Source organism: Phyllostomus hastatus, unplaced genomic scaffold (genome assembly GCF_019186645.2).
Source record: "Phyllostomus hastatus isolate PE091 unplaced genomic scaffold, TTU_PhHast_1.1 phas_contig_5, whole genome shotgun sequence".
Taxonomy (NCBI): domain Eukaryota; kingdom Metazoa; phylum Chordata; class Mammalia; order Chiroptera; family Phyllostomidae; genus Phyllostomus; species Phyllostomus hastatus.
The window spans coordinates 6,508,208-6,529,669 of NW_025333897.1; the positions used below are offsets into that span (position 1 = coordinate 6,508,208).

At 48.7% G+C, this 21,462-nt stretch overlaps 3 protein-coding genes across 6 annotated transcripts; 1 reads left to right on the plus strand and 2 right to left on the minus strand.

The window, feature by feature from the left end:
* Positions 1–2,731: 2,731 nt before the first annotated feature.
* NFKBID (NFKB inhibitor delta) lies at positions 2,732–9,529 on the minus strand. Its single transcript, XM_045846864.1, has 12 exons — positions 9,294–9,529; positions 8,677–8,777; positions 8,421–8,481; positions 7,787–8,004; positions 7,332–7,522; positions 7,140–7,245; positions 6,874–7,020; positions 6,716–6,767; positions 6,474–6,622; positions 4,490–4,606; positions 4,036–4,200; positions 2,732–3,382 (listed from the first exon to the last, which is right to left on the minus strand). Exons 3-12 carry the CDS (start codon positions 8,446–8,448, stop codon positions 3,329–3,331), a joined length of 1,227 nt encoding a protein of 408 aa, XP_045702820.1. The 5' UTR covers positions 8,449–8,481; positions 8,677–8,777; positions 9,294–9,529; the 3' UTR covers positions 2,732–3,328.
* An 844-nt stretch (positions 9,530–10,373) lies between these two features.
* Positions 10,374–13,968, plus strand: HCST (hematopoietic cell signal transducer). Of its 3 annotated transcripts, XM_045846920.1 has the most exons (5): positions 10,374–10,392; positions 12,456–12,550; positions 12,977–13,000; positions 13,454–13,585; positions 13,820–13,968. In XM_045846920.1, exons 2-5 carry the CDS (start codon positions 12,508–12,510, stop codon positions 13,858–13,860), a joined length of 240 nt encoding a protein of 79 aa, XP_045702876.1. In that variant the 5' UTR covers positions 10,374–10,392; positions 12,456–12,507; the 3' UTR covers positions 13,861–13,968. The 3 variants fall into 3 exon arrangements, with proteins under 3 accessions (XP_045702876.1, XP_045702878.1, XP_045702875.1); XM_045846922.1 differs by lacking the exon at positions 10,374–10,392 and having other exon boundaries at positions 12,406–12,550; positions 13,823–13,968; XM_045846919.1 differs by lacking the exon at positions 10,374–10,392 and having other exon boundaries at positions 12,410–12,550.
* A 144-nt stretch (positions 13,969–14,112) lies between these two features.
* Positions 14,113–16,820, minus strand: LOC123823829 (transmembrane immune signaling adaptor TYROBP). 2 transcript variants are annotated; one of them, XM_045846858.1, is made up of 5 exons: positions 16,701–16,820; positions 16,296–16,322; positions 16,010–16,144; positions 15,786–15,829; positions 14,113–14,343 (listed from the first exon to the last, which is right to left on the minus strand). In XM_045846858.1, exons 1-5 carry the CDS (start codon positions 16,759–16,761, stop codon positions 14,278–14,280), a joined length of 333 nt encoding a protein of 110 aa, XP_045702814.1. In that variant the 5' UTR covers positions 16,762–16,820; the 3' UTR covers positions 14,113–14,277. The 2 variants fall into 2 exon arrangements, with proteins under 2 accessions (XP_045702814.1, XP_045702813.1); XM_045846857.1 differs by having other exon boundaries at positions 15,786–15,832.
* Positions 16,821–21,462: the final 4,642 nt, after the last annotated feature.

Sequence of the window (21,462 nt, forward strand, 5' to 3'; positions counted from 1 at the left end):
AGCCAGAGATATCACATTCCCTGACTTCAAACTATACCACAAAACTACAATAATCAAAACAGTACAGTATTGGCAGAAAACAGACACAGAGCAGTGGAACAGAATTGACAGCCAGAAATAAACCTAGATATATATGAGCAACTAATTTTTGACAAAGGAACCAAAAATGTACAATGGAGAAAAGAAAGCCTCTTCAATAAACAATGTTGGGAAAATCAGAAAGCCAAACACAGAATGAAAGACTATTTGACACCACACACAGAAATTAACCCCAAATGGATTGAAGATCTAAATACAAGATCTGCCACAACAAAATACACAGAAGAAACATGGGTACTAAACTTATGAACCTTGATCTCAAAGAGGATTATGAACTCGGCCCCAAAAGCAAGGGAAATAAAAGCAAATATAAACGAATGAGACTACATCAAACCAAAGAGCTTCTGCACAGCAAAAGAAACCATCAACAAAACAAAAAGGCAACTAATCAGTACAGCATAGGAAATAGTCAATAACATTGTAATAACTTTGTATGGTACCAGGTGGGTACTTGAAGTATTGGGGGCATCAGCTTGGAAATGATATGGTTATCTAACCACCATCCTGTACACTTGAAACTAATATAAAATAATACTGAATGTCAACTATAATTGAAAAATAAAGAGCCCTGGCTGGCGTAGCTCAGTGGATTGAGCGCGGACTGGGAACCAAAGTGTCCCAGGTTCGATTCCCAGCCAGGGTACATACCTGGGTTGCAGGCTATAACCCCCAGCAACCGCACATTGATGTTTCTCTCTCTCTCTGTCTATCTTCCTCCCTTCCCCTCTAAAAATAAACGAATAAAATCTTAAAAAAAAAAAATTAAAAATATTTAAGAATAAAGAAACAACAAAACAAAAAGTCAAACAACTGAATGAGAGAAGACATTTGCAAACAATATATCCAATAAGGGGCTAATATCCAAAATATATAAAGAACTCATGCAAATTAAATACAACAAAGGACAAACAATCTTACTTAAAAGTAGGCAGAGGACCTGAACAGACCCTTTTCTCAAGAAGACAAATGGTCAACAGATATATGAAAACATGCTCAACTTTACTAGCTATAAGGGAAATGCAAATCAAAACCACAATGAGATATCACCTTGCACTAATAAGTAATTACCTTGAACTTATTAGTAATCACCTATTACTAATAAGACTAGAAATAAGTGTTGGAGAGGATGTGAAGAAATAACAACCCTCAGACATTGCTGGTGGGAATGTAAACTGATACAGCCACAGTGGAAAGCTGTGTGGGTGTTCCTCAAAAAATTAAAAATACAGTTACTATATGACCCAGCAATCCCTCTTCTGGGTATCTTATCAAAAAATTGTAAACATTTATTCATTAAGATATATGTACCCCTATGTTCATTGTAGTATTATTCACAGTAGCTAAGACATGGAAACAACCTAAGAAGTGTCTTTTGATGAATGACTGGATACTTTTGATGAATGACTGGATAAAGATATGGCATACATACATAATGGAATACTACTCAACCATAAGAAAAGATGAAACACTGCCATTTGTAACATGGATAAATCTTGAATATCATGCTAATCGAAGTAAGTCAGATTAAAAAAACAAGAACTGTAGGATTTCAGTCACGTGGGATATAAATCAAAAGGCAACCAACAAACAAAACTTATAGACACAGACAATATGAAAGTTACCAGAGGGGAAGGAGGTTGAAGATCAAAGTGAGTCAATGGGTCCAAATATATGACAGAAGTCTAGACTTTGGGTGGTGAGAACGCAATGCAATTTACAGATAATTATAGGATTGTACACTTGAAACTTATATTCTGTTATTAACCAATGTCATCCCAATACTTTTGTTAAAAGGTTTTCTGGGGTGGGGGCTCTTTGAGTGATGAGATGGAGATAGAGGCCAGAGCAGAGCCTGTGGGACAAGTATAGAGGACATTGTAGAGCTCTTCTTAGTATGAGTTTCTCCAGAAGAAGCTGAGGCAAGGATTTGAGATTATTTGGAAGAGGCAAGAGATGGTAGGAGAGGCAGGAAGTAACATAGAAAAGGGAAAGCAGCCAAGAGTATGTTATTAAGCCAGAACCTCTGTGGGGAAAGTGGAGCTTATTTCTGTCGGGAAATTTTGAGAGGCCAGGTACAACACGCACAGAGGGGAGGGACCTGGAATAGTGACATATGCCATCTCCTATCAGTCACTGGTTGAAGGTTGTCAAGAGTGGGAAGTTTCATGAACTCCCTGGCATTTTAGGCTTGCCATGCTCATATCACTGGCAGACAGGCGCCAGTGGCCTGATAATGCCCACAGGCAAAGCTTCATGTGCTGGCACTGGCAATCAAACCACTGTGTGTTCATAGGGGGTGCGTGACGAGATACGGACTTAGCACCCACAGCATCTGCTAGACACTCCCACCCAAGCACATTCATCTACCAGGGGTGTCCATCCTGAGGCCCATGCCCGCATGCAGCCCAGGATGGCTGTGAATATAGCCCAACACAAAATCATAAGTTTACTTAAAACATTATAAGATTTTGTGATTACGTGTCACAATGTATTTAACGTGTGGGCCAAGACAACTCTTGTTCCAGTGTGGCCCAGAGACGCCAAAAGGTTGGACACCCCTGATCACTACCCCCCAGCAAGGCACCGTAGCCACTCCCCAACACCAATGCCTCCAGAGATTAGACAATAACAGTTCTAGTCCAAATTGAGTTTAATAGGGAGTTTCAGGGAGGGATTCACTGGAAATAGAGGTCTGGGACTGGGGCCTGGTTGACTTTTGAATTAGAAAGCAGTGGGACTTAGGGGACTCTAATCCAGGAGTCCTTCCCAAATCTCAGGGTTAAGGACCTGAAGAGGTTGGGGGGATTCATCTTAACAGCTCTGCTAGGATGGTACCGGGAGCTGTTTTGAGATGCCTCAAATACCATGTAGGAGAATTACATCTCAGATTCCAGGTATGAAAAGCTAAGTTAGGAAAGGGGGATTCTAAAAGATCCCAGTGGGGAAAGGGTTAGGGTCCAGGATGTTTCATAGAAACAATCAAGGGGCCTCGATTTCACAGAAATCATCAAGGGGGCTCCTTGTGGGTGGGGTAGGGATAGCACACCACCCCAAATGTTGGGGACTGTTTACCACCCCGCCCCCAGCAGCCACTTTGGGGTTTTAATGTAAGACCTCCAATGGCAGGACATTCCACATACATTATCATGGATTTGCAACATTAGCATACGCTGGCTGTCCCACAGGACGGTGGGGACTGGAAAATCAGTCCAGGTTCTGGATTTGAGTCCTAAGAGGACAGGCCTGGGGGTGCCATGCGGCTCCTCTTCAATAACTGCCGGAGCTGTGAACAAGACAAGGCAGGAGATGTTTTGGAGGTTGCAAGAGGTGGCAGGGGCACAGCTGGTGAAGTTGGGGGTTAAAGAACAAAAGTAGAGTGGGGTCAGTTGGGTTTGAAGATCAGAGATTCAGAGTCAAGATTTAGAGTTGCGGGTGAAGGTCTGGGTTCACATATTGAGAAATGGCTCAGGAGCCAGAACTGGGAGTGAAGAGAAAGCTGTTGCTGGTTGGGTGTTCCCACCTTTGGTTTCCCACTGAGAACTCCCTGGGAGTTAAAGGGTAGAGACATAGGGTCAGAGGTCCATCCCATTTGGGGGTCAGGGGTCCCACTTTGAGGTCAGGACTCAGGGTTAGAGACAAGGAATTGGAGGTTATATCTGGGGATTCAAGGTCATACCTTGAGGTCAGAATTCAGGATTGGAAGTAGAGATCATACTTTGAGGTCAGGGTTGAAGTAGAGGTCAGGAGGAGTTACCATTATAGGGTAAGGGATCAAATACTGAGGTAAGAGGTCACATTTTAAGTCAGGGTTGGATAGGGGTCAAGGTCACCTTCTGAGATCACAAGTAACCCTCTAAGGTCAGAAATGTATAGGGTCAGCAGTTCACCCTGTTAGGTCAGAGGCCACACTGCAATCAGGGTGGGCTCAGTGCTTACCCCCTCAGGGCCCGGCCCAGGCCGCAGAAGGTGGACAGGCTGCTCATTCTCCAGGTTTCGAAGTGTTGGATCTGCCCCAGCTGCCAGCAGGCTCCGTACTATGGCCTCCTGGGGTGGGCCAGGGGGCAGGGCAGCTGCCATGTGGAGCGCTGTGTTCCCATGGGCCTGGAGAAAGTAAGGGGAGGGCTGAAGATTCAGATTCAGCTGGCCTGGGCCTCAACATCACACTTCACGTTCTGCAATGTCCATAGCACATATTTCTCCCTCCATGACACTCCACATACCCCTGTCTACATCATACACATCCCATCCATTTATGTCCACATCCTGTGCAGTCCCCACCCAGGTCCCAGCCAATGATCCCCTCACAGTCACAGTCCACAGGACTCTCAACATCCCACTGCCCTCTATGCCAGATCTCTCGCAATCTGCCCATTCTAGCCTAGGTCCCCACCTTCATGTTGACAAAGGCTCGCAGGTCTCCCTGTGGCAGCTCCAGCAGCAGCTGAACTAGGGTGGGGTTGGCGGCCTGCACAGCCAAATGCAGAACTGTCTTGTTGCTCTTGATCTCCTGTGGGGAGAGGAACAGCAGAGGTCAGGCCAGTCCTCACATTCAGGCCCCCTCCCACAGAGCCCAAAAGCCTTTAGAAACCCTGCCTCTCCTCTTTAAGCACCCAGGGGTGCCTTATACAGTTGTGTGGGTTGTACACTATACAAAAATGTTTAAGGGGGTACCTACCATTTGCATCATACAAATCACAGAACTTTATATTTATTAAGATAATTCTCCAGCCCAAGTGTCTGAAGAAAAAGGCTCTTTTCCTAATCTTCCAAAGGGGCTCTCTGCACTAGCAGTTGGCCTGGCCAACCCACATTCTATTAAGCACAAAAGTACTCACATCCCACATGGACTGCACTTTATTTACAAATATAAGAACTGAGCAACATTAATCAATAGACTAAACTAAGCCTATATCCATTTCCATATTAAGCTGTTCTCTTCATATTTTGGAGCAAATAACGCCATTTTCCTCAATGAAACTTTAGTATGAGCCTTTGAAGAGTTTGTAATGATAACAAACATTAAAAAGCCCTGACTGGTACGGTTCAGTAGATTGAGTGCCAGCCTGCAAAGCAAAAAGTTATCAGTTTGATTCCCAGGCGGAACATAAGCCTAGGTTGTAGGCCAGGTTCCCGGCTGGGGGCGTGCAAGGGGCAACCACACATTACTGTGTCTCTCCCTTTTTCTCCCTCCCTCCCTCTCTCTAAAAATAAATAAATAAATATTTAAAAAGATGTTATGTGTTTATACAGGGTAAAATAACCTTGTTGGCTCACCAAATAAATTATGAAAACAGAGATAGAGGGTGAAGCTCTAAATTGAGAGTGACCTAAGACATATTGCAATATGTGGGCTTTATTTGGATCCTCCAGGGTTGTTTTTTATTTAATGAAAAAAATAAATGTATATCACTTGAGAGCGAAACAAAATTTGAACACAGCCAAGATATTTGACATTATAAAATTGTTAATTATTTTTAAGGTAGATATTGGTGTTAAAAGTTCTTACCTTTTAAAGACACACACATATTTTTGGATAAAATTATATGCTTAGATTTTATTAACAATAATATAGTTAGGTAGAGGAACAGATGAGACAGGACTGGCTATAATTTGCTGGTTATTGATATTTGTTTGGTACATGGAGTTTATTATACTATTTTATTTTTTCTTTTTAATTTTTATTTATTGATTTGAGAGAGAGTGAGAGAGAGAGAGAGGAACATCCATTTGTCGTTCAAGTTTACTTATGCAGTCATTGGTATCTGATTGTGATTCTTGTATGTGCCCCGACCAGGGAATGAACCCATAACCTTGGTTTATCAGGACAACATTCTAACCAACTGAGTTAGCTACCCAGCCAGGGCCATCATACTATTTTCTGTACTTTATCTGTATCAAAATTCTTTAACAAAAACAAACAAACAAACAAAAATACACATGGACTTTTAATTCCCTTGGCTAGCTTGTGAAAGAGGGAAAGGAGGATAATACTGAATAATTGTTAAAAGCTCAGTTCTGGGATCAGACTAATTGGTTTCTAATCCCTTCTCTGACACTCATAAGCTGTAAGATTTTTGACACCATGTGCTTCTGCTTTCTGTATCAGTAAAGTAAAAAAACAATAACATAGGCATCATAGGATGTTTGTGAGAATTCGATAAATTAATCTATGAAACTTAGCTCTTGATGTATAATAAGTGCTTGATAAACATAAACTGAGATCAGTAATATTATTTCCAGTTGACAACCGGGGCACAGAGAAGTGATATCATGTGCTCCAGGATACATAGCTGGGAAGATGCAAAGTAAGTACTAGTGAGGTACCCCCATCCCACAAGACCTCCTTGGGGCTGGCTGCCCATAGCCCATCTCACCTGACTGGTGTGATCGGCACCCATGTGCAGCAACGTTTGGACGCAAGACAGCCTGTCTCGGGCCTGAGTATTTAGCACCCTGGGACACAGGTCGGGTGGGAGCATAGCAACATTGAGGGCCAGGATGGCTGTGTGGAGTGGGGTGAGGCCTGCAGAATGGAGAGAGTAAGCGTTCTGCATCTGGAGCACCCACCCTGCCCTGTCCCACCTGCCACACTGGCCCTGTCCATAATCCAACTCACCCTCAAAGTCTCTGGCTTCTAGGTCAACCTGGACCCCTGAGTTAATCACAGCCTGGAAGGAAGAGAAGGTGGAGTGGTCAATCAGGGTCCTCTCAGGCCTCCCAGTCCTGGAAGCCAGGATCTGGGCAATCAGTGAACCCCACCTGCCACAGCCATACCGAGAGGACTCCTGGAAGCCCATAGGCAGCAGCCACATGCAAGACAGAACGTCCCTGATGGTCAGTAGCATTGGGCTCTGCTCCCAGATTCAGTAGATCCTCCACAATCAGAGGTTGGTTAGCAGCAGCAGCCACCAGGAGAGGAGTCTGCAGATGACAAGAAAAGTCAGTCTGAGTCCAAAACCCACTGCCCTCTGAAAATCAGGAACCCAGGCCCTCAAACCCTCTGCCCTAAGATTTCAGAAGTCCAGGCCCCTGGCCCTCACCTTGCCCTTATGCTCACGAATGTCCAGACGTCTGTACATTTGGAGCACCTCAGCTGCAGCATATGCTGCCCAGCGCAGCCCCCGAGCCGCCAACAGGTGCAGGAGCCTGAGGACAGGTCGGGGTGGCAGTGAGTACCGTCCCTCTTCCCTCCAACCAGGCCAGGAACCCAGACTCCTTTCCTCTATACTCACGTGTCTCCCTCCTCATCCTGGGCCAGCAGCTGCTGTGGCCCCAAGGCCAGCATATGAGCACGGGCTGTGTCCAGGGATGGTCCGGTAACCACAGGGGGTAACTGTGGGGGTCCTGAGGAGAGTCCAGAACCTTTCCAGGATCCCACCTGTGGCAGGGAAGGTTCTGCATAAAGCTGGGAATCCAGGGGTTCCTGAAGGGTGCAGGTAATGGGGAGAGTCAGTTAGCTGAGGATTCTCTCTTCCCAATCCAACCCCACCACACACACATATAGAGTGTGAGGTAGAGTAGCTGGCTGCATGTCCCATCTGTGCCAAGTAAACTTGGACTTTTGGGCCTTAAATTTACCCATGAGGAATGAGCCCTTAACCCAGCCCCAGACCACTCAGAATGTCACATAAAATCAACTGGAAATGTTGGGGGCACTCCAGGATTCCATTCACACTCTGCATCTCACCTCCATTCCCAAGGGAAATGGATATGGCTGCCCTGGGTCCAACGGTGGGCAAAAGTCAGAAGTCAGGAAACCTTCGGCAGCAGAAGCAGGATAAGAGTAGGGGCTGTCTGTGTAGGCAGCATGTGTATTGGGGCTCCAATCTGGAAAGCCTGTAGCTGGGGCCAGGCCACCAAGTCCAGAACCCACAGCCTCCTGATGTGCCGGAAAGTGGGTATGGCCTGCATGTGAGAGAAGGATTAGGGACAGGCCTGATTATCAGAGTTAGGTAAGTCATAGCCAAGGCTGGAGGACCTGTGTGAAGACCTACAGTCTCCCAAGGTACTGAAAGCTAGTACTTCTGGGACCTAGAATCCTGGGACACCAAGGGAATCGAAGTCCTAGGATGCTGAGGGGTTGAGGGCCTAGACTCCCAGAGCACCAAAAGGCTGGGAGCCTAGGTCTCTGGGACACCAAAGGACTATGTGCATAGACTACTGCACTGCAGAGAACCTCTGGGAGATGAGACTTCCACTGGGTCCCAGCAAGAATCAGAGCCTGACTCCCAATTTTCCCAAAGTTGTAAGAGTTGGGTTGTGAGTCCCTGAGAGAAGCTGGGCTGGGAGCTGAAGAAACCAAAATGAGTTTCCAGACTTACCAACCTCACCCTTGTTCACAGATGGCATCAGGGGCTGGGCCAGTGGAGGTAGGAACTGTCCCTGTAGAGACATAAGCAAAAAGGAACATGGTTGAATTTACCTGGAGATTCCTCAGCATCCATTCCCCGTCTATAGGTCGTCTAAGTCGGGACTGTATCTCTCATCAGCCCTGAGGACCCAGCAGGCCAGCAAATTCCTGCCCAATAGGACATAGTCTCCTGAGAATTGTGGTGGACAGGGTTTCATGGGCCTCACCGGTGCCCCACCAGCGTCTGGCTGCTGTTGACGGCGCCTCTGTTCTTCCAGGAGCTTTTTCACCGTCTGTGAGGGGCAGTGGCTGCGCTCATTCCGGCTCACTGTGAGGTGGAAGTAGGGCGTGGGGGGTGGGGGGGGCAGAAGTAATCAGGATCCAAGTCGTAGACAAAGGATTTGGGCACCCTCCTGCACTCCTCACTCTCCCTCGTGGAAAAATTGGCACACTAATGCCGCCTGAGAACTCCAAAACCTATATAAGGTTTCGGGTGTGGTGCCTGCCCGCCTCCGCTATTTCCTTCCTTTTGCTCCGCACTTTCCCCTCTGACCCAACTTTCCACCAGCATCATGGAAACTGAGGACTGAGGAGGAGGGTGCCCCTCTGTGAGCCCCCCCACCCCACCCCCGACTTCCGTGAAAAATCCCACCTCCAGATCTCCCAGTCCTGAGGTCTCAGGGGTTGTCTAGCATCAGATCCTGGACACGCACATCCAGGCTCCCAACATCTTTCTGCCCAAGAAGCAGCCCCGCAGCATCCCCAGCCCCTCTCCTGGGGGAACCAAGCGTCAGTAACTCCCTGGAGCTCCTCAGAGATACAGAGGTTCAGACCCCATCCCCACCTTCAGACCCAGGAATCCAAGCCACATCCCGCAGGAGTCTGGACCTTCAGCATCCTCCTCCCTACGACCTGGGAGTCCCAGTTCCCAGACGCCTCGTTCACACAACCCAGTATGTCCGTATCCTCACTCAACCCCCACCCTTCCGAGTTCCGGCGGAGGAAGAGTTAAGGGTAGCAGGGAGACACGGAAACGGCTCAGAAGCTACGCGCTGACGTCACGGCGCTCCCGCAAGGGAATCTTCCATTTCCCTCTTCCTCTCTCAGTCCCGCCCCAGGGGTCCGGTTTACAGGCGGGGCGTGCGGCCAAGCGTAGCTCTCGTGGAATCCCCGCACATGGGGAATTCCTGCTCAGTCCCGGAACCTGGGACGGGTGGCCACTCGGCAAGTCCCGGAGGGGTGGGGGGGAGAATCACGGCCAACGTGGGCCCTGCGGCCAGGCGCTGGACCTTCCCACTGAGACTCGTGGCTAATTTTAAACAGCCGCGCTCCTAAGGACTCAATCCTGCCGAGATTTCTAGGGAAAGGAATCCCGGCCGCCAGCCCCCTCCTCCCACAGGATCAAGAATCCGTGCTCAGCGCCCTTTCATCCCCAGGACCCGGATCCCAGTCCCCTTACCCCCAGGACCAAAGAACCCAGAATTGCAGCTGCTCCTCCACCATGACCCCAGAATACTGGCCCTTTTTCCCCTCCAAACACTCGGTACCCTCAGTCTCAGAACCCAGAATCTGATACTCTAGCCCTGTCCCTCAGGACTCTAAAAGTCCGACTCCCAGCCCCTCACTCTTCTGGGGCCGAGTGGGCCTCACCTCCAGTCCCTCCATTACCTCGGGGATTCCGTTGCGCAGACTGCGGGCCCCCAGGGCCCCGGCCTCGGCGCTGCGCCAGCCTCGCTGTTAACCCGCGGAGCCGCCGCTGGGTCCCCGATCTTGGGCCCTGCCAGCCGCGAGTTTTTAAACTTGGTCTGGCACCGCCCGTCCTGAGTAGAGCCCCGCCCACAGCCCGGGAGTCCCCGCGTCGCGCTTTAACAAACCCAGGCAATGAAATGCCTGGGCTGACTGACTTTGAGCGCCCAACTTGAGAGTGTTGGGAGAGAGATATGGTAGGCTCCCCAGCTTTGGTCTGCGGGAAAAGGGCCTGGGATACTGGACTCGTGAAGGAGGAGAAGGGTACTGGGGGCGTGGACTTAGTGGGACTCTGTCCAGGGCGTGCTGAAGACCTCAACTGCTGGGCCCAAGGCTGGTGCTGGGGGTGCGTGCAATATTAGAGGGTTGTGGGAGGAGGGGCTTGGGGTCCGGACTTCCTGGTCTACCGGGAGGAAAGGTCTGTAGGTAAGAATAACAAAGGTGAACTCAAATTTCTCCCTTTCCCTCGTATCACCTTCTCCTTTTTCAGAGGTCAGTTCTCATTTAATTCATTCATCACTTAAAATAATGTATTACTGCAGGGGACGCACTTTGGTGGATGCTGGGGTGTAGCTGTGAACTAAGCAGTCAGGAATTCCCACCCTGGAGCTGACTGACATTCCAGGCAGAGGCTGTTGTTCTCAGTTCCCATCTTCATTACTATCCACAGCACTGACAAGCGTTAATCATATTTCTCCCCTGCTTCCAAGAATCCATGCTCTCCTGGTGGTTCTCCTCTCTCACTTGCTGCTCCTTCTCAGTTTTCCTAGCTATTTCCCCCTCTTCACCCGTTCTTGGGGTGGAGGGGAAGAGTGGTTCTCCATCATACTAACTTGGTGATCTCATCCAGTCTCTGGCTTTAAATACCATCCATAGGCCATCAACCCCCAAATTTACATCTCTAGACCAGACTTAACCCCTGAACTCAAAAAGGCAGCTGTGGTCATTCAACTTCTCCACAGGGAGATCTAGCAGGCATTTCCAACTCATTGTGCCCAAACCTCCAGCACGTCCCCTCCTCCATTCCGTCAAAAAATGCTCTGTCTTTTCAGTTGCTTAGGCCAGAAACTTTGGTCCTTCTGGATCCCTCTCTCCCATCCATACAAACCCTTATCTACTCCATCAACAACTTTTGTTGGCTCTACCTCCAAAATCGTTCCAGAATCTCCCCAGTGCCCACACCCTCGTCCACCTGTCACCTCCCACCTGGACAATCATAGCAACTTCCCTGGCCTCTGACCCTCCCCCTAATTTGGCCCCAAAGGCGGTCACAGGGACCCACCACCTGTCCTCCTGCTATGCCCCTGCCCCGCCCGCCCCCCAACACACACAGTGGAAACAACTGGTTTTGCCACTGAGACCAGATAGTAAGAAGCTAGAATTCCTTGGCAAGTGAAACAAGGAAACTGAGACAGATAGCTGAACAAATAGGCCAAGCAATTTAGAGCCAGATACAGGAGTTCACCTCCCTGGTGATAACATCCAGGCCTCCATTGTATTTCAGCTCCAGGCCCAGAAAACCAGCAAAACCATATGGGCAGATGCCAGGACCAGCTGCAATGACCACCTGCTCTGGCACTGACCAATCAGTAGAGACCAAGACCTGAAAAAACACACCTGGGAAACCAATAAATATTCCTCTGACACCCTCCCCTAAGACCTACCATAAGATTCCTGACTGAAAGAGAGAGATAAAAGCCTTGAGACAAAGAACCCAATGAGTGAATTCTCCCTTTGCGGAGCAGCCCATGCCATTTTCATTTCCCTCTTCTTCCCTTTCTTCTTCCCCGACAGGTATGAGTCTCCTAAACTCTAAGGGACCCTGAGACTTGCAATCATGGGAGCAATGGGCAGCAGCAACTCATCCCAGGCTAATCCCCTCAACCTGTCCCAAGGCCCACTTGTCTCTGATTTCCAAGTGAGCTAAGACAGCCCAGCCCAGGCTCTCCTGTTGCTTCTTCTATGCTTGGCCCTTCCTTGTTTCACTGTCCCCAGCTTTAAAAAATGTATCCTTGTAGTCACCTGGACTCACGTTGTGAAATCTTTCTTACATGGAGTCAAGAACCCACACACAACAGGCTGACACACTCAGGGCCAGGTCCCCTGTCTGGTAACTTTGTCCCCATAGGCAATGACAGGGATCCATCACTTCTTCTCCTCCCCCTGCCCACCCCTCACCCACCCCAGGAAGCAGTTGGCTTTACCACCAGCAGGGTGACATCCGCTTTTGCTACCACTCTTCTCCCACACTGTTCCTCAGAACCTGTCTGGACTAAAGCCTCCGCCAGACCCCTTCCGGCCCCCAGCCCACCATGATCCCTCCAAGCAACACGGTGCTCCTGCTTTTACTCTCAGGTGAAGCCAGCAGTTATGGGAAGGGCTAGTGTCAGCCAGAGTATTTGTGAAAGGGGCGGCTTTGGTGGCATTTGAAGGGAGGGGCAATGAGGGCATATCCTTCTCCCAGTGCTCTTTCCCTTCCCTCTTCCCTTCCCCCTTCCCTTCACTGAGATTCATTTGGCTTTGGGGCCTGGCTCTTTGTGGAGGGAAGTTAAGTTCTGGAGTGCTTGCCTGTTAATCTCCTTCCTCTTCTCACTGCTGGGCCTCTCTGCTTCTTCTCATTTCCTGTCTCTCTCTGCTTCTCCAGGAGCTCCCCTCACATTCGGCCCCTCTTTCTCATTTGATCTTTTGGAGCAGAGCTTACTTCTCAGGACATCACCTTTCCCTGCACTCTATTTTGGGAACTACCTCTCCCCACTGATTACCTTCCCTCTCTTTCCACAGTGGCTGCAGCTCAAATAATCCCAGGTGAGAAATCAACACACCCCCTTTGCCATGCTTCTTCAGGTACTGTTTCCATCCCTAAAGTGGGCTTTCGGATCCTGAAATACCCCCAGCAGCTCTCCATGTCACCATTTCACCTCTCATCCCCAAATCAGAGCCCCCGGATCCCTATCTCACTCACTGCCCCCTTCACCAAATTGAAGCCCTAGGGACTCGACCAACACCCTCCCTCCCACCCCACCCCCACCCCACCTCTCTTCAGGAGTACCCACTATGCCCAAAGCACAGCATATGTCTCACTATGCTGGGATACCCCAGACTCTCTCTGGATCTCCATCTCCCTTTTTATGCCCCAAGTGCAACCCCAGGGAACCTGGGTCACCCCTCAGGGACTTCCTCTACTCATATGACCAAAGCACAGTCCTGAAAGCCTGAAACCCCCTCATCTGTCTTCTTGTTTTGGCCCCCACCCTCCAGGTTCCTATTCCGGATGTGGGCCCCTCCCCCTGCCACTCCTGGTAGGCCTTGTGGCTGCTGATGCCATTGTATCTCTGCTGATCGTGGTGGTGGTGTTTATGTGTGCCATCCCACGTGACAGGCCCACCCAAGGTGAGGGCAGAGACAGGGCAGGGCCTGGAGTGGGGGTGGTGTCCCTAGGGAAGAGGTTTCCCTGGAGGCCCCCGCCTCCCCCTGGGGAAGCCCTGGAGGTGCTTCTGGGGAAACCCTGGGGGTGCTGCTAGGGGAACTCCTGAGGAAACCCCTGAGGTGGGGGTCCCCAGGGAGGTGGAGATGTAGGTGGGTGGTGGGTGGTCAGGCCTGATGCTTTCTCTCCCCCACCCCCAGAAGATGGTAAAGTCTATATCAACATGCCTGGCAGGGGCTGACACCCTGTAACTTTGACCTTCGACTTCTGACCTTCTCATTCTGGATTGCATGTGGCGGCACAGAAAACCCATTCCCCCACTTGGGCTGGAATAAAGCAATTGAAATACCTCTACTTCTAATTCTTCCTCAAAGAACCCAGGGTCCCCAAAGCCTCCCTCTCATTTAGTTATTTCTGGGTACATGACCTACCCTCCCAGAACTCCACATATCCCCATCACCTCAGCCCAGGGATCTGGAAAAACTCAACAGTGTTTTGTGTTCCATGTTTATTTGGGGGCAGGGGTGTGGGAAAGTGGAATATTTCAGAGAGGGCACTCTGTAGATCTGTATCTTGGTTGGAGTAGGAATAGGGTGCTGGGTAGGCATTGGGAATGGCTGCATCCAGGCATCAGGTTGTTGACTGCCATGGTTTGGGCTCATTTGTAATACTGCCTCTGTGTGTTGAGGTCACTGTAGACATCTGACCTCTGACCTTGGAGCTCCTAAAGGGATGGACAGAGTGGGGACCATCAGTGGAAGGGGTCCACCAAATAAATGTAAAACGCAATCCAACCTTCTCCCAGTGGCCTGCAAGTGCCCTGGTAGCTTTTTCAACCTTGCAGCCATGTTAGACATCTAGATTTAAGTGCCTTCAAAGTTCTCCTTTCTCTTCTGCCTCATCATTATGCCCCAGCCTCAGGGCCTTTGCACATACTACTCTGCCTGGAACACCAGTCCCCTAAGTATTCTCATGAATGGTTCCTTCTCCCCCTTCAAGTCTTAGCTCATGTCACTTCCTCAGAAAGGCATTTCTTAATTTCCCCATCTGTGGTTTCTCCCCCCCACCCCACACCCCAGTCACCGTCACATCAGTCTGCTTTATTCCTTCATGATGCCTTCCCAAATGATCTTATTTGTTCATTTGCTTCAAGTCTGTCTCCCCAACTAGGATATAAGCTCTGCTGCTGTGTCCTCAGTATCTCGTACACATACGTGCTCAACAAATAAAGTGGAGCAATGCTTTTCCCTAATATTTCACTGACCACAGGAACTGGAAAGCCCCTTCAGTCCTCTGGACATCACAGAGCCAAACTCAAGATTCTTACACTTTACAAAGAGACTTTTTATCACAAATGAGGCAAAGCAAAACTGGTTGCAGACAAGTAAAACAGATTTCACAGAGCAGGGATTGTAGTTATGGGGGGGGTGGGGTCTATGGCCCCAAAAGGCAGGCATCACATAGAACCCCTGAAATCATATGCATATAGTCAGACTGGGTGTGCATATATGCACCTTGGGGAGGGATCTATTTGGTTTCCATCAGATTCACAGAAGAGCTCATGACCCCCTAAAGGATTAAGAGTGATGTTGACAGATAGGCAGAAGATAGAAAGATCCCTTTATCTGCATCGTGGTTCTTAAGGATTTCAAAGATATTTAAACCACTCCTAGATTATATGCACAATTTTCTATTTTTTGTGTGGATTTTTCTGAGGAGTCTCTAGCTTTCATCAGCTTTTCAAAAGGATGCAGGATCCCAGCCCCCACCCCCAATTCTAGAACTCCTCTCTTTAGAGTTACCAAACTCCTATTGAATTATATCATCTACACTGATGAGAGCTTCTCCCAGAAATCAGCCTGTCCTAGGCTGGGCTTTTCCAGAACAATTCAGAGACTGCCTTCTGGCTAAGGCCTGTGTTTGCCTTTGCAAAGGCAAAATATCCCTATATTTCCTCTCCACACATTTTAAGCTGAGCATAAGATCATGATTAATCACTGAAATTAGTTTTGGACAGATGTCCCATTAGTCTTCAAGGGTTTGAGGAGCTTCAAGAAAGTGGTTTTAGAGTCTAAGTTCTAGAGGAACTTGGGGTAGGGGCAGTGTTTAGGACAGACACCCACAGGGCAGGAGTGAGATAGAAGAAAAAGAAGCTAGTTTCCTCACCTGATAAGGCGACTCTGTCTCAGTGATGTGCTGTTTCTGGGTCACTGCTAGGGGTGGGGAGTAGCACAGGGTACAAAGACAGACCAGGTGGTAAATTGGGATTATTTGATTGATGTAAAATCAGCCCCTCCATCATCATCCCCATGGATGATTGTGATTTGGGAGTTTACCCCTCCCCTCCAGGCAATCCCCAGAAGGCCCCATCCCCTTCCAGCCCCACTCACCCTCTACAGCTCCTCTCCCTCGAGGGACCAGCCGGCCCAGAGAGTACACGGCCAAGGCAATGAGGAGGGTGAGCACCAGGTCCCCCAGCACAATACCCGCCAGCACACCAGGGCTTACTACTGAGCAGTTGCATTCTGGCAATGTATATGACACAGGGGTCAGAGGAGATCAGTAGGAGTCGGGAAATTGGGAAGGAGTGTCAGCAGGAGGAGGGTTGGAGAGATTTGGGAAAAAATGGGGAGGTTTTTTGGAAGTAGGGAAGGGGATTTCAGGGTCTAGGCATACCGCTCTGGGCCTGGACAAGGCTGAGGCCTGAGGAGAGAAAAAGAAGGTAAATTCGGGCATGGAGGGTAGAAGCTGGGGAAATTGAATTTTGCTAGGGGGCCATGGTGTAGAGCAACCTCTGGTAAGGCCTGTGGCCAACATAAAGGTCACAGGACTATGTAACTTCTATACCGACTTCTCCTGTTACAACACTCTTAGGGTCCCATCCCTTGTCCTCGGCTTCTGCCAGAGGCCAAATATTGGAGTCTCAGGTTCTGGGAGAGACCCATAGGGTTTGGGGGGCTGGAGATCTGCTCTTATCCCAATCTTCCTCTTTGGTTCTCTCCTCCTACCCTGCTCCCTCCCTGCCTTGCCCCGAGCCGAGCCCAGGGACTCTGGAGGCAGCTGCAGAAGTTCTCAACTCACCACCCACAGTCAGAAGAAGAGGCAGGAGCAGGAGCCTGTTGGAGGGTCCAAGGCCCCCCATGATGCAGGCAACACTGCTGGATACTACAGTCCAAGGGCCAGTGGGATGTGACCAACCAAGTGAAGGAGGAAGTCTGAGGTGGGTGGTGGCAGGAGGGAGGAGGGGACAACAGGGAGGAGGGACAGAGAGATAACACCAGAAAGAATCAAGCCCAGACACTCCAGGGGCAATGCTATAGCCCCCAATGGCTGGACATGAAGGCCAAAGGGTGTATATATGAACTTGACCTCCATCCCCAATCAGGGGGTCACACATTATAACAGGAAGATCAGTGGCTGGCTATGATTGAAGCCAGCTCTTCCTGGCTGGGCAACCTTAAGCAAGTCTCTCAACCTCTCTGGGCCTCAGTTTCTCATCTGTAAAATGGGGAATAAAATAGTACCTACTTTATAGGGAGTTGTGGGATCAAATAAATTAATGTTTCTAGAACAGCAGCTGACATTTGTCATCTTTTTATAAGTGCCTGCTATAATTATTAGAGAATCAGAACTTTGTGATGTTCATGGCATATTAAAAAGAGCCATCAGGATATGGGCACTAATAATGTGCAGGCACTCTGTCCCAAGTGCTGACTCATTTAACCCAACTACACCCTTCTGACATAGATGCTCTTAACCCCATTTTACAGAAAAGTAAACACACTTGCCCAAGATCACACAGCAAATAAATGTGGAAATGGAACCCAGAACTTGAAGACAGATACTTGACTCTTAGACAGAAAGCAAAAAGAGCCAAGATAGAGGAGAAAATGATGGTAAGACAGAGAAAGAGGCAGAGGAACAGACAGTGACACAGATACATATACATCACAGACACAAGATTGGGGGTTAGGGTGAGGCAGGTGGGGGACAATGCAGTGACAACTGTGCTGGGCTGGGCTGGGCTGCTTCATCAGATGAGGAAGTGGCTGGAAATGAGGACTGAGGGAGGCCACCCAGGAGGAGACAGGGACTTCTAGCCCTCAGCAGGAGGGCTGGGGCTAGGGCTGGGGCTAGGGCTTGGGCTAGGGCTGGGGAAGGAGGAACCTGAGGTTAGGGCACTGGGGGGATGGGCCAGCAGCAGGAAGCCCCCCCACCCCCATCCAGGCGTCACACCCCACAGCTCCTTGGGCCTGGGCTAAGGAGAGAAAAGGGGAAACTGGGTGTTGGTCATGGGACAGACTCTGAGTGGCCCACTGCTGGGGCGGATTGGGGGTGGGGGAGATTTGGAGTCTGAAAGAGAGAGTCTCGGCCCAGACTGAGGCAGCACTGGCTGCTGACAAGGAGAAAATTCTGAGACCTCTGAAATTAAATTACATCAGGCCATGAGTGGAAGGAAGAGACAAGAAAGATTAATCAGTTAACAATTGAAGGGCAAAAGCAACAAAAGACTGCTTACATTCCTAAATGTAAATATACTGAATTAACTTCCAGCAGGCTATTTCTTCCATTATCCAGAGAACAACTAAGTGAATAGCCAACCACAAGGCACCACCAACCCCCTGGGTCAGCTGTTTGTTTACACATGAACTTTTCGAACTGTTGTCCACAACCAATTCAAAGGAGCAAATGTTTCTTCCTTAGAGACAATGAACCTATCCTATCCCAGAACTAGCCCTGCCTCAACTTCTACCATCTTCTTTATCTGGTACCCAATGTAAATTCTCTAAAAAAAAACTCACATCTTTCTTCCCCAGACTCATTGTATAAAGGAGCCCCATCATCTCTAGGATGGTGGACATGTTGTCTTCTCTATCTAGCCCTGCTGCTTGTGGTTTAGACCACATGCCCCAGGACCTGGTCCTTTTCTGACTAGCATTTGTCTCAGTAAACCCCTTCTATCAGAAAAGCTTTTGGCTGTGAAACTTTTTTGTTTAACATTGCTAATGGCTGTCATTGTCCATGCCTGGCTGAGTCCTTTTGCTAAAGAACCAACACCCCCGCCACCATCACCAGCACCAGGTCTGGAGTGAAGAAGGAGAGAACAGGCTCTTCAGGCTCTACTGGCCCCTCAGACCACTCCAGGTGAATACAGCAGCGTCAGCCAGGGACTATCAGGAACCAGAGGAGCTCTGAGCTAGAAGAGCCCTGATCTGACTCCAGTGTTCATCAGCTTCCTCTGGCTTGGCATGGGAAGCAGGCTTTGGGGTGCAGAGAGAAGATCGGGGGGCCATGGTAATATGATGGTCTGGTTTATTGTGAGGATTTATGATGTTTATCAGAATAATGCCTGTCTGGCACACTCGCTATGCTCAATGAATGTTAGTTATTATCATTATTGTTATTGTTTATAGTACTTCAAGTCTCCAGTTCTGAGCTCACCTTGATAAAAATCATCCTTCAGCCTCAGGCTCAGCCTCATCCTCAGCCTCCGGATCTGATCCTCCCTGCTCCTGCTGTTGTCTGTGGATATTAGGCTCTTCCATGGGATCACAAGGAAAAAATTCCAAGGACCGATACACCGGAGATTGTGATGTGGCATGGTTTATTTCAGTGGAAATAGAAGCTGCCCGAGTTTCTAATGTCCCATCTCCCTCTGTCCCGCCATGGAAAATCAGGGCCAGAAATAGAGTCAATGTCCAGAGATTCTGTGTCATATCAAAGTACAATCCAGTCCAGTATCAGATAGTTCAACGTGTGTTTCCAGCTGCAGTCCATTTCAGGCTCCCCGCTGGAGACTGTGTGTGGAGTCTGCGTGGCCATGGGACATGTGGCTGCTGGGGCCACATGGCCACGGAGAGAACGAGTACGATACTGGGTGAGGCAGCCACAGAAAGAGGGAAAGATTCTTTGTTTCCCTGAGAATATATTAGCTAGGGCTTAGGGTGGACCAGGTAGCTTTTCAAAATGACCAATCAATTTCCCAAACTTTTGCAGGTTTTGGATAGGTCCACACCCCTTAGTTAGACTGACAGCCCTCTATGGTCTAGCACCTCCCCCTACGCTCCCCCAACAATCTGGCACTGGAGGAGGGGAAGGGAGGAGTGTTAATTTGCATGGTAGAGAAATGCTGTGTTCCCCTGGGGTGTGCAAAGCTGTAGCTTCCTGGTGAAGAAAACAGGCTATGCTTCCCAGTTTATAAAGCTCAATGTCTATTTCCCTTTGCTTCCCTTTTCTTGGTAAATACCTATGGTAACACAGCTAGGTCTGTGTTACCAGAATTCAGTCTAATAGCCAGCATATCCAGTTAGAACAGATGTGGCCAGAGTCCTGAACCCCCTTTAGTTACTGAGATGCAGGGCAAGTCCAAGGTGTCCCAAGGGAATGGACTGAGGAGGTGATAGATGACAGACCTAGGTAGGCCTAGGAGGAATGGAAAATCACCAGGCGGAAAAACTGTACTATGGGAAGCTGTGGCCTGGGAAAATGCCTGCCAACTCTACCCAGGACAAACAGATGTCCGGCTATGACTGGGGTCTGGGGTCGGCCTATATGCCATAACAAGATGCAGCTTTAACTTGGACCTGACAAGATGTATCAAGAACAATGGTCAGCAGAAATGGCACCTAGCAACCAGCGCTAGCCACCAGACTCTGACACCCCAACCAGTTACCCTTCACAGGTTTTTGCACTTAAAAACCCTTCCCTAAGAACAACCAAGCAAGTCCTAACCTCCCTTGGTTGGCTCCACTTTCTCCACTTACCAAGTCGAATCTTCCTAGGTTGGCTCCACTTTTCCTCTTATTCCCCACTAACAAACCCTGCCCCTTAGCTCACTACATCTGTCTGGTTTCTTGAGTGACTCCAACCTAACAATAGATATCTGTGGGAGGTAGGATAGAGGCTTTTTACCAACCAAAAGAGAAGTATCAGTATTTTAGCAACCAGTTTAACTGTACTGATGGAGACCACAGAATGCCAGTCTGTGCTGATCTCCATTATCTCCATTTCACTCAGTACAGAAAGAGGTTAAGACAGAATTGCGCTCAGCTGGTCGGGTGCTGCCCCACTCCCATAGTGCCAGACTCCAGGAAGCAGGTCTATCCTCCCTCTCCCCATTAGATCCTTCAAGTGTCCCAAATTCTCCTGGCTGCAGCCGAGTTGGAGAAAGCCAAAGCTGACTTTCCCAGAAAGCAAGCAATGTGTTGAGCTTGTGACAAGCTCATCTCTGTGGAAGTGACTGCTATCTTTACTGTCTCTTCTTTCATTTTTGCCTCCTACAGTCCATTCTGCCCACAGTAACCAAAGGAAGCTCTCTGAAAAATCAAAGAACCCAGTTTTTTAAATGGTCAAAAGATTTAGCACACATACAAAAGAAGAGATATGAGTGGCCAATAAGCACACACAAAAAATATTCAACATCATTAGTCATTAGAGAAATACAAATTAAAACCACAATGAAATACCACTACATACCCACTAGAAAGACTAAAATTAAAAATACTGAAAAAGAACAATCATCCCTGGCTGTTGTGGCTCAGTGGATTGAGTGCTGGCCTGCAAACCAAAGGGTCAGTGGCTCAGTTCCCAATGAGGGCACATGCCTGGGTTGTGGGCCAGGTCCCCAGTAGGAGGTGTGCAAGAGGCAAGTACACATTGATGTTTCTCTTCCTCTCTTTCTCCCTCCCTTCCCCTCTATTAAATAAATAAAATCTTAAAAAAAACAACTGACCCTATCAGCAGAGATGTAGAACAATTGAAAATCTTCTATACTCCTAGTGGAAATGTAAAATAGAACCACCACTTTGGAAAAGAGTATGGTAGTTTCTTATAAAGTTAAATA